This window comes from Hemitrygon akajei, chromosome 7 (genome assembly GCF_048418815.1).
Source record: "Hemitrygon akajei chromosome 7, sHemAka1.3, whole genome shotgun sequence".
NCBI lineage: Eukaryota > Metazoa > Chordata > Chondrichthyes > Myliobatiformes > Dasyatidae > Hemitrygon > Hemitrygon akajei.
In genome coordinates, this window is record NC_133130.1 from 137145386 (window position 1) to 137163678 (window position 18293).

The window sequence follows — 18293 nt, forward strand, 5'->3', positions numbered from 1 at the left end:
CCAAGAAACCCACGATACTTCACAAATCAACCAACCGATTCCAATGGCATGGAAACCACGACGATTGGAGCTGATGGATTTGTTGCAGCCTTCATCTACCTTCAGAGCCATTGAGTTCGAAATACCTTCGTCCACCTGTTCCATCGTTGAGGTCTTGGTTGGATTGTTCTTTGTCAGGGACCTCACCCTCGACCTTACCGCCATGGGTGACCCTACCAGGAGCATAGCTCCAGACGGCATCACTCTCGGGATCTCAGGACCACACAAGCTTCTCCACCACGACAAGATGACAATCCACGGAGAAGACATGATAAAATAGGCCAAAGTCACCGTGGTTTCCTAAAGTAGAAATCTTCCCTGACAAATCTGTTAGAATACTTTGAGGAATTAACAGGCAAGATCGACAAAGGATAGTCAGTGTATGTTGTTTAGTTGGATTTTTAGAAGGCCTTTAACAAGGTGCCAGACATGAGGCTGCTTAACAAGATCAGAGCCCATGGAATTACAGGAAAAATACCCGCATGTATAGAGGATTTACTGACCGGGAGGAGGCAAAGAATTGGAATAAAGGGAGCCTATTCTGATTGGCTGCCAGTCACTAGTGGTGTTCTGTAGGGCTTAGTATTGGGACTGCTTCTTTTGACGTTATACGTTGACAATTTGGATGACAGAATTTGATGGCTTTGTGGCCGTCAATACGAACATAGATAAAGGGCCTGATAGTATTGAGGAAGCGGGGAGTCTACAGAAGAACTTTGACAGATTGGGAGAAAGGGCAAAGAAGCAGCAGATGGGTTATCGTGCAAGGAGGTGTTTGCTTATGCACTTTGGTAGAAGGAATAAAAGTGAAGACTATTTTCTAAATGGGGAGAAAATTCAACAATCTGAAGTGCAAAGGGACTTAGGAGTCCTTGTGCAGGTTTCCCTGAAGGTTAACTTCCAGGTTAAGGCAATGGTACGGAAGGCGAATGCAATGTTAGCATTCATTTCGAGTGGTCTAGAATGTAAGAGCAAGGATGTGATGCTGAGGCTTTATAAAGAATTGATCAGACCAGACATGGAGTATTGTGAACTGTTTTGGGCCCTTTATCTAAGAAAAGATGTGCTGCCATTGGAGACGGTCCGGAGAAGCTTCACGAGATTGAGTCCAAGAATGAAAGGGTTAACATATGAGGAGCGTTTGATGATTCTCAGCCTGTACTCTCTGGAGTTTAGAAGTGAAAGGGGATCTCAATTAAACCTATTTAATATGAAAGGACTAAATCGTGTGGATGTGGAGAGGATGTTTCCTGTATTGGGCAAATCTAGGACCAGAGTGCACAGCCTCAGAATAGAAGGATGTCCATTTAGAACAGAGAGGAGAAGGAATTTCTCTAGCCTGAGATTAGTGAATCTATGGAATTCATTACCAGAGGCGGCTGTGGAGGCTGAGTCGTTGAGTGTATTTAAAATTAAGGTTGATAGGTTCTTGGTTAGTCAGGGCATCAAAGGTTATGGAGAGAAGGCAGGAAAATTGGGTTGAGAGGAATAATCATGACGGAATGGCAGAACAGACTTGATGGGCCGAGTGGCCAGATTCTGCTCCTATGTCTTATGGATGTGCACAGTTCTGTTCTTCCTGGGATGGATGGACACGCACTAGAAGGAATGCAGCAGATGTGTTCCAGAGTGGTTCCTGGAGTGGGAAGTTGTTGCGTGAGGGGAGATGAAGAACTTTCTCATCACGCTGCACCCAAGCTGAGCATTTGATTCTGCTGTTCGGCACAGTGTCAAGAAGGTGTGCAAATAAAAGCTTTTTTTTGAAATGATATGAGCATTTTGTTCGTCGGTTCACTGGCCTGGACCCACCACATATATTTTCTGATGTATTCTCCTTTTGTCCTGTCAATCATTTGTCTTCAAATACTCCATTTGATTTTAGCATCTGATAATTAAAAAGGGTATATGCCACTCTTCCTTGGGCTTCCATTGGATGGGTTAACTCTCTCCCTTGCTTTGAGGCATTCCCTTCTTCAGGATAATCCATGTATTAATTTGTCTGCAAAAGTCACCAGATTCGTCTGTCTGCAGTGGATGAGGAAGAATATTCATTAGGGGAACGTCTGGACCGGAATCAACCTCAGGGCTCTGAACTTCTGGTTATTAAAGGCTAATGAAATTAAACACAATATATAAATGTGTAGTTGTTCACATAAAGCAAATTCACCATGCCTAGATCTAAAACAGAATTCTCCCGAAGATTTGAATTAGAATTGATGAGTAATTAAAATCTATTCCAATTGGAGCAGTCTTTGCTGATGACATTACAAAGCATTTACCCATATAATAATTAAAATCATTGCTAATCATTATTTCACTATTAGTTCACATTTTCCCCGAAATATCCTGGATGAAAAATACCAAGTCCTGGGCTGATTACTTCCCCTGTTCCCCACTACTACGACACCCCACCACCACGCCTTCTCTCCTTCAATCAGTGCGGCTGTGACAATTGTAAGATCTGATCTTCTCACTCACTGCAATGAGGATCAGAGCTGAGGTTGTCGAAGCAAGACCCAGCTGGTCTTCATATCAACTCACGCAGTCATTCAATGTGCCATCTGCTGTTTCACTCCATCGATAATGATGCAATTACCTCACAAGCTCGTTTTAAGTCGTATGTGAAATGGTCTTATTTTAGGCCATTTCACATGCTCTTGAGAAGATAAGGTGACGTATTTTTCAGAGTTTTGCCCTGCTGAGCAGAAGGTTATTATAGCCAGTCCATCATGGCTGTAGGCCTCCCAACCATTGAGCGCATCTACACGGATCATTGTCACAGGAAAGCAGCATTCATCATTAGAGACCCCTACTACCCAAGTCATGCTCTCTCCTCACTGTTGCCATCAGGAAGAAGACAGGACTCACACCACCAGGTTCAGGAACAGTTATTACCCCCTCAGCCATCAGGTTCTTGAACCAGAGGTGGTAACATCATAACTTCATTCAAATTCACTGCCCCGTCACTGGACTGTTTCCACAAACAATGGACTCACTTTCAAGGACTCTTCATCTCTTGTTCTTGATATTTATTGCTTATTTATTCATTATTATTAGTTTTTTTTTGTATTTGCACAATTTGTTGCCTTTTGCACACTGGTTGTCCACCCTGTTGGGTGTGATCTTTCACTGATTATATTATGGTTATTGGATTTATTCAGTATGCTTGCAAGAAAATGAATCTCAGGTGTATATAGAGACGTACTTGCACTTTGATAATAAATTTACTTTGAATGTAGAAGGTTTGATGATGATTTGTGATCTGTTACAGGCCAACCTGTGGTTCCAAACCATTGAACCCTGGGCTTGAACATTTGAATGTCCTAGATCCTCTGTCTGTTCCTGGTGCTAAATTCCTAATTTCCTCAGCAGTTCCAGTGGAGTGGAGCAGAGGAGCCCACTGTTACTGAGTTCCCCATCCTCCAGTTGAGCTCAAGACTTCGGACACTCCTTGGGGTTAAAGTGCTCAGATTAGGAGGCAAAGAAGGCATGAGGAGGCAAATTTATTTCTCCAGATTATTTTAATTTGATTTTTTTATTGTATTTTTTAAATTTTGAGTTTTAAATGATTTAATTCAGTTTTAATAATTTTGTAATGGGTCTGAATATCAGAGGCATTAAATGATTTAATTCAATTTTAATAACTTTGATCTGTCTCAGAATGTCACCGGCATTCAAACATTGGCCTCATAACTTTTTCAGTCTGCCTTTGGATGAGGGGGTTTAGTCAGCTATCAGGGCTTTGGCAGAAGCCTTCTGAGTAGGCCCTCAACACGGCCTGCTCTCATTGGTCAGATGCCACTGCTGAGGACTAGGGCTGGTGGGATTGGCCCTCTCTATCCAGATAAGTATGGGTGTTGGAGCTTGCTGGAGGAAGGGTAAATTAAGTCAAAAGAGGCTCAGTTTAGTGAGCGTTATCTATTCACAGGGAGAGCCAGCCACCTGCAGACACCGCGGTGCTGACCGCAACATCGCTGCCACCCGTCAGTGGCTTGAAGCACCTGCCCCAGCAGCCAGAGGATGCTGACAACCAGAAGAACATCAAGCTCGTGACGCTGCCGACGAGAGACATCGAGCACACTGTCAGTGTGAACATCCCGGTGACCATCACAGCTCCCCCTGGAGAGACCACACTGCTCCCAAGTGAGTGGCAGAATGGGGCGTTGGGTCTCTTTTGTTTGCCATTTCGTGGATCTGAATTGGTTGGTGGTTGTGGGACCAACCTGAAAGACCACACATAGAAACATAGAAAATAGGTACAGGAGTAGGCCATTCGGCCCTTTGAGCCTGCGCCACCATTCAGTATGATCATGGCTGATCATCCAACTCAGAACCCTGTACCTGCTTTCTCTCCATACCCCCGATCCCTTTAGCCACAAGGGCCATATCTAACTTCCTCTTAAATATAGCCAATGAACCGGCCTCAACTGTTTCCTGTGGCAGAGAATTCCACAGATTCACCACTCTTTGTGTGAAGAAGTTTTTCCTCATCTCGGTCCTAAAAGGCTTCCCCTTTATCCTTAAACTGTGACCTCTCGTTCTGGACTTCCCCAACATCGGAAACAATCTTCCTGCATCTAGCCTGTCCAATCCCTTTAGAATTTTACATGTTTCAATAAGATCCCCCCTCAATCTTCTAAATTCCAGTGAGTATAAATAAGCCTAGTCAATCCAGTCTTTCTTCATATGAAAGTCCTGCTATCCCAGGAATCAATCTGGTGAATCTTCTTTGTACTCCCTCTATGGCAAGAATGTCTTCCCTCAGATTAGGGGACCAAAACTGCACACAATACTCTAGGTGCGGTCTCACCAAGGCCTTGTACAACTGCAGGAGAACCTCCCTGCCCCTGTACTCAAATCTTTTTGCTATGAATGCCAACATACCATTTGCCTTTTTCACCGCCTGCTGTACCTGCATGCCCACCTTCAATGACTGGTGTACAATGACACCCAGGTCTCATTGCACCTCCCCTTTTCCTAATCGGCCACCATTCAGATAATAATCTGTTTTCCTGTTCTTGCAACCAAAGTGGATAACCTCACATTTATCCACATTAAATTGCATCTGCCATGAATTTGCCCACTCACCTAACCTATTCAAGACACCCTGCATCCTCTTAGCATCCTAAACATAAGGGATTAGTTTAGTTTGGCATTTAGATAGAACATAGAGCTTTACCACCCCACAGTACAGTATTGACCATTCAGCCCATGATGTTGTGCCGACTTAGACTTATGATCTGCTGGTCTACATTTTATTCCAAATCATGTGCACTCAGTGGCCAATTTATTAGGTAACAATACTCAGTCGTTAATGCAAATATCTAATCAGCCAATCATGTGGCAGAAACTCAATGCATAAAAACATGCAGATATGATAAAGAGGCCCAGTTGCCATTCAAATCAAACATCAGAATGGGGAAGGAATGTGATCCAAGTGACTTTGACCATGGAATGACTGTTGGTGCCAGATGGGATGGTTTGAGTATCTCAGAACCTGCTGATCTCCTGGGATTTTCACATAAGTCAGGCTCTAGAGTTTGTAGACAATGAAGCAAAAAACAAATCAACATCCAGTGGGTTGCTGTTCTGTGGGTAAATACACCTTCTTACTGAGAGAGATCAGAGGAGAAAGGCCAGATTAGTTCAAGCCGACAGGAAGGTAACAGCAACTCAAATAACCACCCGTTACAACAGTGGTGTGTAGAAGAGCATCTCTGAACACACAACAGGTTGAACCTTGAAGCGGATGGGCTACAGCAGCAGAAGACCATGAACATACACTTTGTGGCCAACTTATTAGGCAGAGGAGGTACTCTGCGAGCGATTTAACCCTTCCCTCCCTCACAGCCCAAACACTCCATTTTCTTACATCATGAAACTAAGAGTCTCTTAAATGTCCCTATTGTATCAGCCTCTACCACCACCCCTGGCAATGTGTTCCAGGCGCCTATCACTCTGTATAAAAAAAACCCACACAACCAATATCTTGACCTACGATGGATGTGCTGGACTAATTAAAATTGTTTAATTACAGGATTAGTTGGTACAAAATCTAAGGAGGCTGTTTCTGTAATGTATGATATGTCCTATATTGGTTGGCATCTGTCTGTCTCGAAGGATTTACTGTTAGGTGGTGATGATCATCAGCACAAGCCTGGGAGGAAGGTTTGGAAATCCTGAGATGTCCAGTCATCAAGATCCCTCTCTTGGTGTCACCAATGTAGTCCAAAGGAAAGCTTATGAAGCAATACGTTTGGTACCAGCTTGGCTGCAGGAGCTGCTGGAAGGATGTTCAATGATGTCCAGCCGCCTTAGGGACTCCACTCCGGATTTGCTGTCTGGATTTACTCCCGTAGCCTTCGTCTCTTCCGAGGCTACCCACAAGGCAGTGGGACTATTTACCCATAGCTGGGGATCTGGTTCATGAGCACCAGGGCCTGCATGCTACATGTACAGACCTCCTCCCCGTCTTCTGTAGTTCAGCCTGAGTCCAAAAGGAGCTCAGTTTCCGTGTGTCCCCAGCGAGGAGGCACTACATGAGGCTTGCAGTTGGAGAGGCTATGTACTGGCAGCGAGAGACTTGCACATTCACCTCTCCTTTCGGCGAGTCTGCTAGCCAACGGTGGAAGCTGAAGGTGAAAATGACAAGCAGTACCCACTAAACTACCACACTAGATGCATCACAACAGCCATTTTGACATTATACTGTATTAAAATTATAATTCTATTGTTCTATATTTAACTGTACCAAAATGCAAGAGTGTGGTTTAGACATTTCATGCCAGAAAGACGTTAGTGCAGTAAATCATTGCTTGTGCTCAGCAACACTGATCAGTAGATCAGATTCAGTCTCTAGAGATGCCGGTGTAGGACTGCTGGGCAAGTTGGGAGGTTGATGAAAATCTGAAGCAGGACTGTACTCTGGCTTATAAGCATCTTCAGTGAGTCAGTTCAGAACCGTGTGTGATGTCCACATTGAATGCTACTTGTAAGCACGGTCCCTCCATTTATTCCCAATGTTGAGACAACAAAGCTAATTACAAGCTAATAATAGTTTATAGATGTTAAAGCCTTCATATTCTCTTCTTAACGTAGTGGCTGCTGGGCATATTATTATCATACTTTGATCACATACCTGACATACCTGGTCCTCTTATGAAAATGAACTGGCTGCTCTTTCTGATTTTTTTCTCTTTCCACCTCTACATCTATATAACCTTAGATCCAGACACCAGCAGTAAAAGGGAGGCCATGGACTTGTAAACCCCAAGATTTGTCTGTTGCCCCCAATGTCTTCAAACAATGTTTTAAATGAGTCAGTAGCCCAACTCTGAGATCTTCAGCCAGTCCAAGCTGATATAGTCATCAGATGTCTGACAATCTGAGTATCAAATGTTTTCTCCTTAGTCAGGGCATTTGAGGTGTGGTCTGGGTGGGCCGTACGTCACTGATCCAAGAGAATGACATGGTGGATCTTGGTACTTTGGTGTGGCACAGATCAAAAGGGATCACATGAGAGACTAGTTACCAAAATTTACAATCCTTTTATTAAAGAGAATGGGGGGAAATGGGGAAAGAAGCAAAGAGGGGGGCTAAATAAATGTTTGTAAATTGATGGTGTGTGTGATGGGCCCTTTTTGTCTTTCATTTAGATGGTAATAGACATTTTGACACAACATATGCAAGCAATTACATTGACATTTACCGTCTGAAACATTGTTTGGTTTGTCGTGCTATGTGAAGTGTAGTGATGAGACGGAGTGAGTAAAGAGGCGGTTCTCCAGGGTAGCACAGGGAACAGTGGACGCAAGCTGTGAAGAAAGGAAAATGCCAGGGTTTTCACTGATGCGAAAAAGTCTAAAAACTGATCTAACAGGGACTTTGAAATTCATAAAAGGTTTGAAAAGGCAAGCACTGAAAATACTATTTGATGGCAAATAAAGGGGAAGGAACTGGTGATTAGTGTATAAGATCAGAGGATTTCCAGAACATGGAATACACTACTGTGTGGCTATTACAACAAAGTAGATAATAATTTGAAAAGGGAAATTATATGGCACACAAATAGGATGAGAGCCAAAGAGCTGTGCTGCATTAGGCTGCTGCTCTCTCAGAATAGGTCTCCAACTGAGGATGATTTCACCCTACCAATTACCAAGAAAGGCTTATTGTTGGTGCTTAGAATTCACTTTTAAATAACCTGTCTTACTGATACTGAAATATACTTTGTATTATGGTGTTCCATGATTCTGCACAGAGCTCAGAGTTCTGAAAAAGACAACTTTCGTTCTTTTTGGATGTGAGGTATCGAATGTACAATGCAGCCTGAAATGAGCACGCACTGGGGAGCCCTGCACAGTAAGCCAGTTCTGGTTTTGTGGGTACAGTCATTTAATGATGGAATTGCTTCTCCAGAGGTTTAAGAAAGAGGAGAGATGTCTCTTGACTTCAGCTAGAGGTAACATGGCCTGTGGAATAATGGTGGCAACAATTTGCCGGGCACTGTCTATTTAGCAAAGAATAGGATGCTGCCTTTGGTGGCATGTTTGGCTGATCGATGAGCCAAAGGAAGGGCCTTATACCTCCTTGCTGGTGGCAAACACTCACGTACTTACAGTGCAAAAACTTTCATCTAAGAAGACTCTTGAAATAAACTTAGGATACATTTCTTCATTTGGTTTCAATAGCTGTGCAGTCATTGAATAGCAATGTTTAATTAATATAGCTACTCCTCATGAATTGTAAATTTAAATGTACCATCACATCAATTGAAAAATTAAACTCTTCACTGACTGCTTTTTGTTTCCCTCTTCTAACTGTTTACACAATCATGTTTGTATCTTTTTTAGTCAATAACGTTGGTGTTGATTTGGAAAGTATGTCGAAACCGGAGGAAAAGAAAGCTGTGGACGCTGATGATTTGATTAAAAATGGGCCAAGGCAGATCCCGCCCTTCAGCTCCATGTTCATCTTCAGTCCAACCAACCCGTAAGTACCAACATTGGAGGAGCCGACCCTCAGGGAGGAGATATCTCCTCAATGCACCTCATCGCCTGCGTGTTTCCTTGTTCTCGGAACCATTAAATTTCCAAAACAAAAGCAGAAGATGCTGGAAACACAAACAGAAGAAAATCTACAGTTGCTGGAAGTTCAGAGCGACACCCATAAAATGCTGGGGGAGCTCAGCAGATCAAGCAGCATCAATGGGAAAGAGTAAACAGTCAACGTTTCTGGTTGAGACCCTGCTTCTAAACGTTGACTGTTTACCCTTTTCCATAGAGGCTGCCTGATCTGCTGAGTTCCTCCAGCATTTTGTGTGTGTGAGATGCTGGTAACACTGAGTATTTAGAGAGCATCTGCAGAGCTGGAAGATGAATCAGAGTTTCAGGGCAATGTCAAAATTCTGATGAAGGGTTATTGCTCTGAAACATTGATGCTGTTTCCCTCTCCTGACCTGCTAAATGTTTCTGTCATTTCTCTCCTTGTGTTTTATTTCCAGCAGTGTGTTTTTTCCCTGCTATTCCTTATCCTCCTGAAAGATCTAATGTTGCTGTACATTACTGCAAGTTTACAGGAATAACTGACAGCAAAATAGACTGTTGAATTATAGTTACAGCACATTAATGATGAAGGACATGCTTCCTAAGTGTTATGTTGAGACAAGAGGTAAACTCCTGGATATGTCATTATGATCTATGTAACCAAACTATGCTGCTTTGTGGCATGGTAACATCGTGGTTAGCACAATGCTTTACAGTACAGGTTACCCGGGTTCAGTCCCCTCTGCTTCCTGAAAGGAGTTTGTACATTTGCTCTGTTATCGCATAGGTTTCCCCGCACAGTCCAAAGACGTACTGGTTGGTAGGTGAATTGGTCATTGTAAATTGCCCCGTGATTAGGCCAGGATTAGAGTGAATGCAAGCAGGCTTTTTCCACTGAGGCTAGGAGAGAAAAAAACCAGAGGTCATAGATTAAGGGTGAAGGGGGAAAAGTTTAAAGGGAACATTGGGGGGCTTCTTCACGCAGAGAGTGTTGGGAGTGTGGAATGAGCTGCCAGATGAAATGGTGAATGCGGGCTCACTTTTGACATTTAAGAAAAACTTGGACAGGTACATGGATGAGAGGGGTTTGGAGGGATATGGCCCAGGTCCAGGTCGGTGGGACTAGGCAGAAAAATGGTTTGGCACAGCCAAGAAGGGCTAAAAGCCTGTTTCTGTGCTGTAATGTTCTATGGCTCTATGATTACATCAGGGGGGATGCTGGGCAGCATGGCTCAAAGGGGCAGGAGGGCCAATTCTGTGCTGTATAAAAAAATAAAATAATACACTCAGACAATTAATCCCTCAGTAAATACAGTGCAAATAAATGATAGATTGGCTCAGTAAAATGTATGGAAAAACACCAAATGTGTCCAGGAAACACTCAGTTCCTGTTGATGGATAGGAACAAACGGCCTGAAGTGTGCCATTGATTAATTGAAACAGGTGAATGAGCACCAAAATCCGAGAGCCACAATTGAAATAAAGAACATTAAGTAGCGAGCTTTCCATCAAGCCAAAGCTTCTGATGGAACATGTTAAATGTGAAGAAGTTAACTGTAAAAATTTTCACCCATAGTTTAATGGAGTTGTGGGTTTATCAGATGGTGTTATTGTTTCCATGAGATTATTAGACAGATTTCTAGAATGGACTGAGACTCCTTTCATAAGACATTACAACACAGGAGCAGAATTGGGGCAATTGGTCCATTGAGTCCGCCATTCCATCGTGGCTGATTTATTTTCCCTCTCAACCCCATTTTCCTGCCTTCTCCCCATAACCTTAGATGCCTTTGCGAAACAAGATCCTGTCAACCTCTGCTTTAAATATACCCAGTGACTTGGCCACCACAACCGTCTGTGGCAATAAATTCCACAGATTCACCTCCACTTTACACAGAAACTCCACCTTATCTCTTTTCTAAAGTGACGTCCTATTCTGAAACTGTGCCTTCTGGTTCTAGACTCCCCGACTATAGGAAACACCCTCTCCACATCCACTCTCTTTAGGATTCCAATATTAAATAGGTTTCAATGAGACCCTTTCCTCTCTTTCTTATAAACTCCAGAAAATACGTGCCCAGGGCCGTCAAATGCTCCTCAAACATTAACCCTTTCATTCCAAGGATCATTCTCATTAACCTCCTCTGGACTCTACCCAATGTCGACCTGCGACATTGGGTAAAGGTATCTTCAATCAAAAGAGAGTCATTAGAAGTACTGGTCTTTTTCTCTTTCTGGAAGTAATATTGCTACTTCTAAAAGCGTGTTCTGATCAGATCTAATTTAGATTGTTGTTATGGTACAAGGTTCAGTGTTTTTGAAGCAGCCCAAAGCAATGTTTCAGAATAATTCCCTTTTATTTAATTTCGATAAATAAATACTATACTTTTCCTGCTGTCACGATGTGAACAAGCACACAGGCTGACGTGAATGATCACAGTGACAGGACCATTCCTGTGCATTCAGTCAGACCTCTGCACCCCTCCAGCTGGCTTCCTCTCTGAAAAGGGTCTTTCTTTTTCTTGTCCAGTGGGCCAGGCTGAATGACTGCGGTAACGTGCTGATTCGCAGCTGCAGTCTTGTGACCAGGGCTTAGCTGTATGCCCAATTAACTCTCCGACCTGATGCAGACGGGCCAGTGTAATCTTTGTAAAGGTTGCTGTGTTTTATGGGCTAATTGCAAAAAAAGTTACTGCCTTTAACCTGACCTTTACCTTTACCTTTAAAATCTGGCTGTGTAATGTCAGTGCTGTACAGGGGTTTGGTGTGGGTGGTGGTGATTTGGAGCGTCCGTTAAGTGAATCGAGGACCAAGGGCCCAGCCTCAGAATAGAGGGACATCCATTTAGAACGGAGATGAGGAGGAATTTCTTTAGCCACACAGTGGTGCATCTGTGGAATTCATTGCCATGGACGGCTCGGGAGATCGAGTCATTAAGTGTACTGAAAGCGGAAGCTGATTGGTTCTTGGTTAGTCAGGACGTCAAAGGTTACGGGGAGAAGGCAGGAGATTGGGGTTGAGAGGGATAATAAATCAGTCATGATGGAGTGGCGGAGCAGACTCGAGGGATCTAATTCTGCTCCTAAGTCTTATGGTCTTAAGGGGATCAGGATGCTGGCCATTAGTAAGTCTAGCATTAAGAGTCAGCATTCTTGAAGTCACTCTGGTTGGATTGTATGGTAGCCTTCCCCTGTCAATTATCAACAGGAACTGGAGGAGCAAATTTGTAGAAAGACTGCAGCTAGTTGTAAACATAATAGGGTAACATTAGTAGGAGATAATAACTTAATATTGACTGGCCAAACCAAAGTGTAAAAGGCTTGGATGGAATGGAATTTGTGAAGTGTGTTCAAGAGAGCTTCCTTTATCAACTTCTAGCAAGAACTACTAGAGAGAGAGAGAGAGAGCAACACTGATCTCCTCCTGGTAGACGAGATAGGGCAAATGGTGGAAATGTTTGTCAGTGAGCCCTTTATGACAACAATTCTAATGATTTTAAAATAGTCAGGGTCAGGGAATCAACTGATTCACATGTTATGGTCCTGAAATGAGGCAGACAAAGTTTGGGCTTATTAGGAGAAATCTCGCAGTGGTTAATTGGTTGCAGGGAAAGGAGCTTCAGCCTTGTGAAGTGTGATGTCAAGAGTTCAGAGCCAGCGTCTTCCTGTTAGGCTGAAACCCTGGATGACGAGAGGTATTAAGGTTAAGAAGAAAGAGGGAGGTATACACTGTGCATTAGCAATTGGGAACCAGTAAATCTCTTGATGACTTCAAGAATTGTAGCAGTACATTTCAGAGAGAACTAAAGAGGGCAGAAAGGGGATATGAATAGAGTCAGCATGCAAGGTGAGGCAAAGTCACAAGAGATTTTCTTGGTATAAAAGGGTGGCTAGCGAGAGAATAGTTTCCCGTAAGGATGACCATCTGTGTGAAACCAAAGGAATTGCAAAGATTTTTAATGAATTACAAATATCACTCCACTCTTTAAGAAAGTTGGGAGGCAAAAGATGGGAAACTATGGGCCATTTAGCCTGACTTCAGTGGTTGGGAAGATTTTGGAGTCGATTATTAAGGATGAGGATTCAGTATATTTGGAGCACATGATATCATAGGCCAAAGTCAGCATGGTTTCCTTAAGGGAAAATCTTGTCTGACAAATCTGCTGGAATTCCTTCAGGGAATAACAGGCAGGATAGACGGAGGAGAATTGGTGGATGTTGTGTACTTGGATTTTCAGAAGACCTGTGACAAGGTGCCGTACATGAGACTGCTAAACAAAATTAGAGCCCATGCTATTACAGAAAAAGATACTAGAATGAATATAATATTAGCTGACTGGCAGGAGGCAAAGAATCTGGTTGACCGCCATTGACTGCTGGCGTTCCACAGGGGTTGTGTTGGGACCGCTTCTTTTCACGTTATATGTCAATGACTTCAATGATGGAATTGACGGATTTCTGGCCAAGTTTGCAGATGATATGATGGCAGGTGGAGGGGTAAATAGTGTGGAGGAAGCTGGCAGTCTGCAGGAGGACCTAGACAGATTAAGAGAACAGGCAAAGAAGTGGCAGATGGAATACAGTGCAGGGAAGTGTATGGTCATTCACTGAAGGAAGAAAGGTGTAGACTGTTTTCTGAATGGGGAGGAAATTCAGAAATTTGAAGGGTAAAAGGAGTTAGAAGTCCTCATGCGGGATTTCCCCAAAGGTTTACCTGCAGGTTAAGTTGGTGGTAGGGAAGGCAAATGCAATATTAGTGTACATTTCAAAGGACTAGAATATAAAATCACAGATGTAATGCTGAAGCTTTGTACGGCATCAGTTAGACCAGACTTGGTGGATTTTGAACAGTTTTGGGCCCCTGATCTAAGAAAGGATGTGCTGGCATTGGAGAGGGTTCACAAGGTTCTCAAGACTGATTGCGGGACTGAAATAGTTAACTTATGATGAGCATTTCTGGTTCTGGGCCTGTATTTTAGAAGAATGAGGGGTATCTCCTGGAAATCTATTGAATACTCCTAGATAGAGTGGATGTATTCAGGATGTTTCCTGTAGTAGGACAGTCTATGACCAGAGCTCACAGCCTCAGAATAGAACGATGTCCCTTTAGAACAGAGATCAGGAGGAATGCCTGTAACCAGAGAGTGGTGAATCTGTGTAATATATTGATGACTGTGGAGGCCAAGTCATTTGACATATTTAAAGCAGAGGTTGTTTGGTTTTTGATTAGTAAGGGTGTCAAAGGTGAGAGGGAGAAGGCAGGACAATGGGGTTGAGAGGGATAATAGTTCAGCCATTATGGAATGGTGAAGTGGACTTGATGGGCCGGATGGCCTAATTCTATTTCTATTTCTTATAGTTTTGCGGTCTAATTTTACTGTGGAGAAAACAACGGAAGCTCAGGAAATAGATGGGTATTACCTTGGACCACACAGGAATTAGCAAGGGAGGAGGTATTAGAGGCCTTGAAGTGCATTAAGGTGACTAAAACCCCAGGGCCTGACCTAGTGCATTCTGGGACCTTGTGCGAAGCTGAAGAAGAAAATGAAATGCAGAGGCCTTTGCAGAGATTTTTGCTTTATCTTGGTCACAGTTGAAGTTCCAGAGAACCGGAGAGTGGCTGGTGCAGGACCATTGTTTAAAAAGGGTAGCAACAGGAAACCAGGAGCCTACCAGCCAGTGAGCCTGGCATGGGTTGCGGATAAATAGCCAGAGGGGATTTTGAGGGAGAGGAGCTACCAACATTTGGAGAGACAGAGTTTGATTCAGACCAGTCGGCACAGCTTTGTGCAGGGTATGTTACAGAGCTGTAGAGCACTGCAGTGCAGAAGTAGGCCCTTGGGCCCATCTAGTCTGTGCTGAACTGTTATTTTACCTAGTCCCATTATTCTGCAGTTCGACCACAGCCCTCCATACCCACCCATCCATGGAGCTATCCGAAATTGTCATAAATGTTGTATTCAGAGCCCACCTCCACTTCGGCTGGCAGCAGGTTCAACACTTGCACCACTCTCACACTTGCCTGCATTAAGTTCCCTCTACCCTTTTTCCAGTGGGCGCAGATCCCATTGCAGGCTTTGATGGTCTTCCTCATTGTGCACTACTATCTTGGTGTCACCTGCAAATTTGCTGATTCTGTTCACCACATTATCATCCAAATCATTAATATAGACGACCGACAACGGAGCCAGCGGCAATCCCTGTGTCACTCCATTAGTCGCAGACCTCCAGTCAGAGAGGTGATCATCTACTACCACTCTCTGGCTTCTCCTGCAAAGCCAATGTTGAATCCAATTTACTACCTCATTTGAATGCCAAGTGACTGAACTTCTTAATCAACCTCCCATGTGGAACTTTGTCAAAGGTCTTGCTGAAATCCATGTAGACGTCTTCTACTGCCTTTCCTTCATCAGCTTTCCCATCTCTGTAAGATTGGTTAGACACGACCTACCATGCATAAAACCACGTTAACTATCCCAAATCAGTCCCCATCTATCCAAATACCTTCATATCCTGTCCCTTAGAAAACCTTCTAATAACTTGCGCACTATTGCCGTCAAGCTCACTGACTATAATTTTCCAGCTTATTCTTAGATCCCTTCTTGAACAATGGAACAATATTAAGTATCCTCCAATCCTCTAGCCCCTCTGTGGTGAAGCAAATTTTAAATACCCCTGCCAGAATCCCAGCAATTTCTGCATTAGCCTCTCACAGGGTTCAATGGGACACCTCTTTAGGGCCTCGCGTCTTATCCACCCTAATACGCCTCAAGGCAGAAAGCAGCTCCTCTTCCATAATCCACAGGTGATCCATGACCTCGCTATAGTTTTGCCTCATCTCCATTGATTCTGTGTCCGTCTCCCAAGTAAATACAGATGCCGAAAAGCATCCATTTAAGATTTCCCCTGTCTCTTTCTCACTGTGATCAGAAAGACCATGAGACATAGGCTCAGAATTAGGCCATTTGCCCCATCGAGTCTGCTCCATTATTTCATCATGGCTGATCTATTATTATTCTCATTCGCTTTCTCCTGCCATCTCCCTCTAACCTTCAACTTCCCAATTCATCAAGAACCACCTTAAAATTCTGCTTCAAATATACGTACCCAAAGACTTGACTTACAGGGCCATCTGTGGCAATGAATTCAATCGAATCACACCCTCTGGCTAAAGTAATTTTCCCTCATCTCTGTTCTAAATGGATATACCTCAATTCTGAGGCTATGCTACCTGGTCCTAGACTCCCCCACCATAAGAACATCTTCTTCACATCCACTTTATCCAGACCTTTCAATATTCAATAGGTAGCAATGAGATCCCTCTCATTCTTCTAAACTCCAGTGAGTACAGGCCCAGAGCTATCAAATTCTTCTCATATATTCCACCCTAACCTCCCTCAAGGCAGAAAGCACCTCCTCTTCTGTAATCCACATATGGTCCATGATCTCGCTTCAGTTGTGCCTTCCCCCTTTTCTCCTGTATCTCTTTCATCAATCAACTTCCCAGCTCTTTACTTCACCCCTTCCTCCTCCTGGTTTCACCTATCACCTTGTGTTTCTTCCTCCCTTCCTCCCATCTTCTAACTCTGATTCCTCCTCTTCTTTACTCCAGTCCTGGTGAAGGGTCTCGGCCCAAAACGTCAACTGTACTCTTTTCCATAGATGCTACCTGGCCTGCTGAGTTTCTCCAGCATTTTGTGTGTGTTGCTTGGGTTTCCAGCATCTGCAGATTTTCTCTTGTTCATGACTGGACTTCTCGTATATTAATCCTTTCATTCCTGGAGTAATTCTTGTGAAGCTCCTATGGACCCTCTCAAAGGCCAGTGCATCTTTTCTTAGCTAAGAGACCCAAAACTGCTCACAATACTTTTAAGTGTAATCTGACCAATGCTTTATAAAGCCACAGCATCACATCCTTGCTTTTATATTCTAGTTCTGTCAAAATGATTGCTCGTATAGTACTTGCCTTCCTTACCACTCACTCAACCTGCAAGTTAACCTTTAGGGAATCTCTGCACCTGCACTCCCAAGTCCCTTTGAATGTCAGATTTTTGAATTTTCTACAATTTAGAAAATAGTCTACACCTTTATTCCTTCTGCCAAAGTGCATGACCATGCATTGTCCTACATTATATTCCATTTGCCTCTTCTTTGCCCATTCCTTTAATCTGTCTAAGTTCTTCTCTAGACTCCCTGCTTCCTCAACACTACTTCCTCCTCCACCTTAGTTTGTATCACCTGCAAACTTGAACACAAAACCATCAATTCCTTCATCCAAATCATTGACATACAACATGAAAAGTAGCAGTCCCAACACCAATCACTGCAGCACACCACTAGTCACCAGCAGCCAACCAGAAATGGCTCCCTTTATTTTCACTCTTTACCTCCTGCCGGTCAGCCAATCTTCTATCCATGCTCGTACCTTTTCCTGTAATATCATTGGCTCTTGTTAAGCAGCTTCATGTGCAGCACCTTGTTAAAGACCTTCTGAAAATCAAGTAAACAAAATTCACTGACTCTCCTTTGTCTGTCCTGCCTGTTAGATTCTCAAAGAATTCCAACAGATTAATCAGGCAAGATTTGCCCTTTAGAAAACCATGCTAACTTTGGCCCCATTTTATCATGTGCCTCCAAGTACCCCAAAACCTCATCCTTAATAATAGGCAACAACATATTTCCAGTCACTGGATTTAGGTTAAATGGGCTATAATTTCCTTTCTTCTGACTCCCTCCCTTCTTAAAGAGTGGAGCTCTGTTTTTGCAGCTGCAGGAACCAACCAATCGTCTGAGCGGGGAACTTTGACGTGGCCTGAAAACCACACAGGCACTTGAAAAAAATATGCATACTATGAATATTAGGAATGAAAATTGAAAAAAAATCACATTCTTTTGATTTTATTTATTAATTGAAGGGTATAATGTAGTACAGTACAACAAGGAAAATCTTTAATGTTTGGTAAACATTTTCTAGCTGCGTCCAATTCCATCTTCCTGGCAACAAAGGCTGTGTGTGTGGGTGCATTGTGCACCCGTGCAGCTTAGAGGGAACTGTGGAGTGGAGTGACTTTTGCCATCTTCCAGCCCTCAGGAACCACTCCAGAATCTAGTAATTCTTGAAAGATCATTACTAATGCCGCTACAACCTTTTCAGCTATCTCTTTCAGAGTCTTGGGATGTAGTCCACCTTGTCCGGGTGACTAATCTATCT

At 43.3% G+C, this 18293-nt stretch overlaps 1 protein-coding gene across 1 annotated transcript in view; it reads left to right on the forward strand.

The window, feature by feature from the left end:
* Window positions 1-18293, forward strand: part of cacna1ba (calcium channel, voltage-dependent, N type, alpha 1B subunit, a) — an 846233-nt gene that overhangs the window by 645591 nt on the left and 182349 nt on the right. Inside the window, exons 20-21 of the mRNA XM_073052070.1 lie at window positions 3968-4182; window positions 8892-9030. Of these exons, the coding sequence (XP_072908171.1) occupies window positions 3968-4182; window positions 8892-9030 (354 nt within the window). The remainder of the gene's footprint in view (window positions 1-3967; window positions 4183-8891; window positions 9031-18293) is intronic.